General features: G+C 44.4%; 1 protein-coding gene across 1 annotated transcript in view; it reads left to right on the top strand.

Annotated features, from left to right (window-relative positions):
* The window catches only part of LOC135241831 (protein kinase C-binding protein NELL1-like), a 290330-nt gene extending 284884 nt beyond the window's left edge, over positions 1-5446 (top strand). The window contains exons 19-20 of the mRNA XM_064312554.1: positions 1082-1306; positions 2428-5446. Of these exons, the coding sequence (XP_064168624.1) occupies positions 1082-1306; positions 2428-2478 (276 nt within the window). The 3' untranslated portion in view covers positions 2479-5446. The remainder of the gene's footprint in view (positions 1-1081; positions 1307-2427) is intronic.
* Positions 5447-6958: the final 1512 nt, after the last annotated feature.

The following is a 6958-nucleotide window of genomic DNA, read 5'->3' as shown; positions in this document are numbered from 1 at the left end:
TTGCTGTAATTTTGTTCTTTTATTTTTTAGTTTAACAGTTTTATTTTTATAGACATAATATATTCAGTACATACTCCAAAGACATGTGGTATTCATCTTTTTATCTTCTAAATGGAGTCTGGAAGCTAGCTGGAAAATTATATTACACTTGAGGGAGAAAAGTGATGCAACGCTACAAACTAGACGCAGTTATTTATAGCTTTAATGAGTCAATAACGATAATTATTTTATTATGGTGCTTTTCTTGCGTGGCACACAAAGCGTTTCACACCATGAATATATTCATGAAATCAAGAACATTATGCTGAGTGCTGTAAAACTAAAATACCGCTTGCAGAAGACAGACCAATTTATCTCTTACTAAACATCATTTCTTCCTCTTTGTGTTGCGTTGCCCTTGTTGAGCTGTGCCGATACCAACAATTATGCTGCTCTGACCGCTTAGTAATTCATTTTGTTGTAATTACAGAGTAACGTGGGGTTGCTGTCAGTGTGTAATAATTACACAGTAATTTGAGGTTGCTCTCAGTGTGTAATAGTTACACAGTAATGTGAGGTTGCTCTCAGTGTGTAATAATTACACAGTGATGTTGTTAAGGTTGCTCTAAGTGTGTTATACTTACACAGTGATGTTGCTAGGTTGCTTTCAGTGTGTTATAATTACACAGTGGTGTTGCTAAGGCTGCTCTCAGTGTGGTCAAAACAATGTTTTTCCTGTGATTGACAGTTTGCCTGGCCAATGAAATACATTTAGCAAACCATTAGCGTGTGTGAACTGTGATATTTTGAGTGCAGAATGCTTCCCCATCCCCCTCATCTCCACCCACTGACCCCCCCAACCCCCCCTAGGTCAGTGAGCACTTTTTATGCACCCGTGAATTCAGGCAGTGTATTTGTAAAATAAATGCGTGCCAGCGACTGAAAGCTGTAGTAATTGATCCATTTAAATTGATGTATGCATTCATGAATATATGTATATCGTCCTGACATTGCTGCACTGTTGTGACGGGCAGCGCTGTCACGACATCACCACTGAATGTGTTTGAGCGTAGTGTGTTCCACCCTGTGTGTGTTTCTGCAGGAGGGGGAGGTTGACTGCTGGCCCCTGGCCTGCCCCGCCCAGTCCTGCGAGTACACCGCCGTGGGGGAGGGGGACTGCTGCCCCCGCTGCGTCGCCGATGCCTGCCTGGCCGACAACATCGCCTACGATGTCCGGCAGACGTGCGCCGACCCGTCCGGCCTGCAGCGGCTCGGCGGCTCCGTCTGGACCCTGCCGGGGTCGCCCTGCACCACGTGCACCTGCAAGGCGAGAGAGAGAGCCGCGCCCGGGACACCGCATGACACCACGTGACACCACATGACACCATGTGACACCGCATGATACCACGTGACACCACGTGACAGCACGTCACCACGTGACACCGCATGACACCACGTGATACCACATGACATCACGTGACACCGAGTGACACCACATGACATCACGTGACACCGAGTGACACCACATGACACCGAGTGACATCACATGACACCGAGTGACACCACATGGCACCACGTGAGATGGTGTGACACTGCAGATGATAATTCATGACACCGTGCATGACCATGTGACACCGTATGACATCACATGCCACGTTAATAACACACAACGCACCTCAGCGCTCGTCCTGTCCCCTGTCACGTCCGGCTTTGAGGAAGCGAGCAGATTTCCGATGCCCGTTCTGGTAAAACACCCCTAAGCATGTGCTTGTTTTACTGGGGATTATTTAATGGATGGCTACCGCTAAAAGATGCTGCTTTGTCATAGTTCTGTCTGTGCATCCTGATTGGTTGTAGGTTTGGGCTTATTTTGATTTAGACTTGGACTGAATCAACATTTTATCCTAGATTTTGACCCGTTTGGTTTCGGTTTGGTGATTGCAAACTGAAGTACTGAATAATTACAAAATTTGAAGTCAAGAAAAAAATATTCATTGAATCCTGGGCTTAGCTTCTTGTTTCTGCTTTGTCTTTTTTTCTTTGGAGGGCTGAGGAACGTTTCTGTGCTGAACAGGAACTGCATAATTACACCTCTGTATGCTTCCTGGCCATTTTAATGGAAACTGTCATCTTTCAGAAAGCATCACAATAAACCATCCAATTCACAAGAAATGCATGGCCGATTATGTATATATACATTATCATAATCATATATATATATATATATATATATATATATACTGTAAAAGAAAAAAATATATATGTATATATGTACATTTATCTGCACACAATCCAGTGAAAGTGCTAATATTTGCCAGTACAAACGGGTCAAATAAATCAGTCAGGGGTAAACCTCCTGTGAGCGAGAGCGGTTAGCGTGCGTCGCGCGAACGCGTTCGCGGGACGGAAAGCGGCCTGACGCTGTGTCTGCGTTTTTTCCCTCCGCAGAACGGGAGAATCTGCTGCTCCGTAGACTTCGAGTGTCTGCAGAACAACTAGACCCGGCTGCACCCAAACCATCTCTCCCCCAGGAGGGCGGGAGGAGGCGCTCATCCGGTTTCAGACAGATTCAGCTCCAGTTCGTTTTTTTTTAATTTTAATTAGATTTTGCTTTATGCCAGACTGCTGCCAGATTCTCCGCCACGAGAAAAGGTGCCAGAACTTTTTTTCTGTTCCGACACTCTGGCGCCCGGAAGAGGCTGTGGAGGGGGGGGAAGAGGTGGGAAAAAAAAAAAAAGTCTCTGTCGCCATGGGAGACGGACGTCGCCTACACATCGCCTCGCCGTTCCTAGCTTTCATCGTTCGCGGATCTTATTTTTTTTTTCGAAAGAGGACGCAGTGACATTTTGACATTTTCCCGATCTTTTTAATTTTTTTCCACGCGGCAAATGTGAAGCGTCGCCCTCCGCCTCCTTCAGCTCACGGTCCGGGCTTCGACTGTGAGACGCTGCGGTGCGTCCTCCACGATGTCGGGGTGTTCACACCTTCGCTTGTCTTTAAGACTGCAGCGGAGAAAAAGCCGCATTCGCGTTTCTGCAAGAGCTTGCTTTATCCACAAAATCACTCTTTCCCCCCCCCCCCCCCCCGACTGAGCTAAAGACACTTATATTGTTAAAAGCCCCCAAAAAAAGGCATGTTCGGCATGCTAAAGAGAGAACAAACAGGACCTGTTTGCAAAACGCTACTCAGCAGTACTGTTTCTCCCTCCCCTCTCCCCCCCCAAATCCTCAACACGAGTAGACTTTCGATGGAAAAGACGAGGTACCTCGAGTTTGAAAGGCCATTAGCATATTACAGACTCAAAACGACATGGCTGTATAGTCCCATGTAATTAACATAGTTAAAGAAGTGGGAGTCTACCACTGGGAAAAAAGTTTGGGAGTTCTCGGTCTTGTTTGCATATCGACAGCCTTGAAGGATTCTGGCCTGTTGACCTGCATCGTCTCCCCATGGTTCCACATACAGAGAGCTCAGAAGACACGCTCGGGGAGGATAACACCGAAGCTAAGACTGTGACGTTTCCGCTGAGCCCGGTGTAATACTGTTTGCCGTGCGCCTTCGTGTACGTTGGAGAAGGGGAAAGAAGCCGTTCGCTCACTGTGTATAGCTGCCAACCTTTTCACTTCTGTAGCTGTCTTGAATCTTTGTCGTTCTGAATGTTTTGTCGTAACTCACCTGAAAATGTTTTAGTCCGCACACCGGAGTTATGAATTGAACGTGATGTCCCGGAGATGGTCCACATTTAACCGAAAATTATTGCGTAATTCATCTCGAGAGCTGTGAGATATGACAGGTAACGGGTTTTTGTGCAGGTACTTGTGTACGAGTCAGAAGGTTCCGACGACGCTATGAGGCAATACTCAACGGCTTGCTCGTAGTTTCATTTCATACCTGTGGGTCCGCGCTACGTCTGAAAATCTCTGCCGTGGGCCTGAATTTTGTAACTCATTACGACCCCCAGTGGTTCGGTTAGCTGGGTGGTACGAAACTGTGCGAACGTCACCTCGACCGGTCGCTGCAACCCGGGGACACCTCTCAGCATTCGTTGGGCCCCGGGTGCGATGCAGCTGTTGGCGTCCTGTGGGGTCCTCCAGACACAGGCTGTCCGTTCGGCTCGCCGCGGGTCCTCCCCGTGCGCTTTCACACAGCGGGCCGAGCTCGCTCGCTCCGCTGCGCACTGGCGCGCACTGGAACGCAGAGCTAGTTAGCCGCCGTCGTCGTCGTTGTTGTTGAGTGATGTTTCGTGGGACCTGTAATGGGCGGGGCTGCAATGAGCCGTCAATCGCAGGCTCGTCCGTACGAATCAACGGCGTCGCCGATCCGTGGCGTAGGACGAGGGTTTGCTCAAGTCGGCGAGTCGCTGATAGCGTGGGGTAGCTTAGCTCGCTCTCCGATCGATGAAACGTTCCCCCGTTTTGGCGGGAAAAATGGGTTTCCGTTGCGCGAGCTCCTCTCCTCAACAGCACGGTTCTTTAACGGTCGTGAAAAGTGCACGTGGAAGGGCGACGGTTCACCAACGCGGTGTAACTGCATCACCTTTCGGGGCTTAGAACGGCTTTCTGTGAGACTAGAAGGGTCAACGAAGACTTTAAGACCACCATCTTATTCTGGAAACTTCTATGTGAATGTCCCTGCAACGTACAGAAATTATTACATTTCTGTTATTTTCCGGTTTATGTGCTAATTACTTTTTGTGGAACAGTTTTTGTTTTTCCTGTTCTTTTCTGTAAATAAAGTGTAAAGTGTGGGATATACATAAAGAAATAATAGGTTGGAGGAAGGAAATCTTACGATACAGCATTCTTAGGTCCAAAGCCACAGAATTTAACAGTACGGGAAAAGATTTATTTTATTTGTAATTACAACAAATGCTTTGGACTTTTCTTTTTTTAATTTCTATTCTTGCCTTAACCCTTTTCGTATTTGTCAGCGTCTGTAAAGACCTTCATTGCCATTATCCAACAGCAGGGAAATTTTGCAGTGTAAAATGACATCATGCAAAGAAATACCATGAAAATGGGTTGTTTCAGTTTTTACCTTTGTATCCAAGTGTAGAAATAGGATTTTTATTTTCAGAATTATATGGTGTATTATATAGAATTGCTTACACTGAGTGTACATTTGAAAAAAAAGTATATTGTGTAAATGTTTCAATCAGTCACAAAATTGGTCTTTATACCATAAGATACTAGAATATAATGTACAGGATTAAAACTTGTTCGCCTCAAATTTAATAATTCACTTTATTTCTGTCAGAAATAATTTTGGTCACCTGTGTCAAATTTGCTTGCCTTTTGTTTTTAAGGTATGTTCTCAATGAACCATAGTTTGTATCGTTATTGCCTCAAAATGAAACACCACCATAATTGTACTTAAAGGGTTAAGTGTCAGTTGACTTGAAGACTGTGTTGTGATAGAGTTCTCTGTAAATGATTAAGTTAATAAATATTTTAGTTGTTTACATTAACTCTTTTACACGTTTGATGAGATTTACTTTGAGAGACTCCAGTCAACTCTAGTTCGAGCCACTGTTCTTCGTGCCATTTCATAACGCACTCAAATCTTAAACTTTCAGACGTATGCAAAAAAAAAAAAAACTTTTGACCTAGAAAAAGCTGACTGTCAACAGCCTGCCGAAGAACTTGCCGAAAGTGCGTGCCTATTGCTTCAATCTTTACATTGTTCGTGATAACGTTGCCAAGAGAGGGACATCAAGTTGAAAATGTGAAGTATATGCTCTCTTCAAGGCAATTACATCCTCTGTAATGTTGCTTTGTAAGTCATTGGTTTTATTGTTCAAACAAATTCTTCTTACTGTTCCCTCATCAAATAGTCTGAAAAGTTAAAAAGGGAAAAATGAGAAAATAAAGTCAGTCAGTGCAGTGCAGAAATGTTCATAAAAATCCAGTATATGCTTTCTGTGGGACTACAAATGCAATCACCCAGGCAACTTTCTGATATTCAAATATTCAGATAAACATTATGAAACAAAGAATGGAAATGGCCAATAATATATGAGTATCAAGCAACTGATAAGGAGTTGGGCCACCCTTCAGAAACAGCTTGTCCTTCTTAGAATATTGTCATACAAGTGCTGAATTGTGGGTAGTGAAATATTGGACTATTTTCCAAGAAGGAAAGTTCTTTGTGGGTTGAAGGAGGTGGAAATCTAGTGCTCTAGAGCTTACCATAAACCTCCAATGATGTTTAGATCAGGAGATTGTGGAAGCCATGGACGATGTTTGACTTTATCCTGGATGAAGTCACTTGGGGGTATCTTACAGACTGCTGAATGTATGATGTCATTATGTCTCCATATTGTTATTATTTTTATTTTATATTTTATTGTTTATTTTTACAGGGACAGTGCACAATTTAAAGGTAACTGCACCGGAGTTAGCTAGAAGCTAATTTACATCTGTTGTGCCTGGGCAGGTATACAAATGACAACCACAAAACAGCAAATACACTACATAAAACAGCATAATACATGGAAGTCCCATCAATGTGAGATATTTAAAATCAGTATGATATGTATGATAAAAATCATTTGTGGTGGCACAGTTATACTGACTAGCCAAAGCTTGAGGCTGGTTTTAAACACTGCAAAGCTTCCTGAGTTTCTAATGTTTGTGGGTATGGAATTCCACTTCCCCACTACTTTAACCGAGAAGGCAGATTGACCAAAGGCTGTCTCTCTGAACTGCGGCACCCTGTCACCCCTAGTAGATGCTCTAGTCCTGCCGGCACTACCACTGCCAGGATAGGCCAGGCATCCTCCAAGAGGAGGGGGTGCGAGATTATGAACAATTTTAAACATCAGGCATGCATCAGAGTTAAAATAATTATGTATATGATGTACCCATATTCATACTGCAACATGGGAACATCTTGAGGGACGTGTGCTTACGCCGTAGGGCGCACCTGGTCTCGTAAAATGGCTGCCGCGTGACCGTGCAGCGTAGATCATCAGACCCAA

Source organism: Anguilla rostrata, chromosome 16 (assembly GCF_018555375.3).
Source record: "Anguilla rostrata isolate EN2019 chromosome 16, ASM1855537v3, whole genome shotgun sequence".
NCBI classification, from domain to species: Eukaryota; Metazoa; Chordata; class Actinopteri; order Anguilliformes; family Anguillidae; genus Anguilla; species Anguilla rostrata.
The sequence above is the reverse complement of the archived record's forward strand: the minus strand, read 5'-3'. Positions and strand labels throughout refer to the sequence as shown.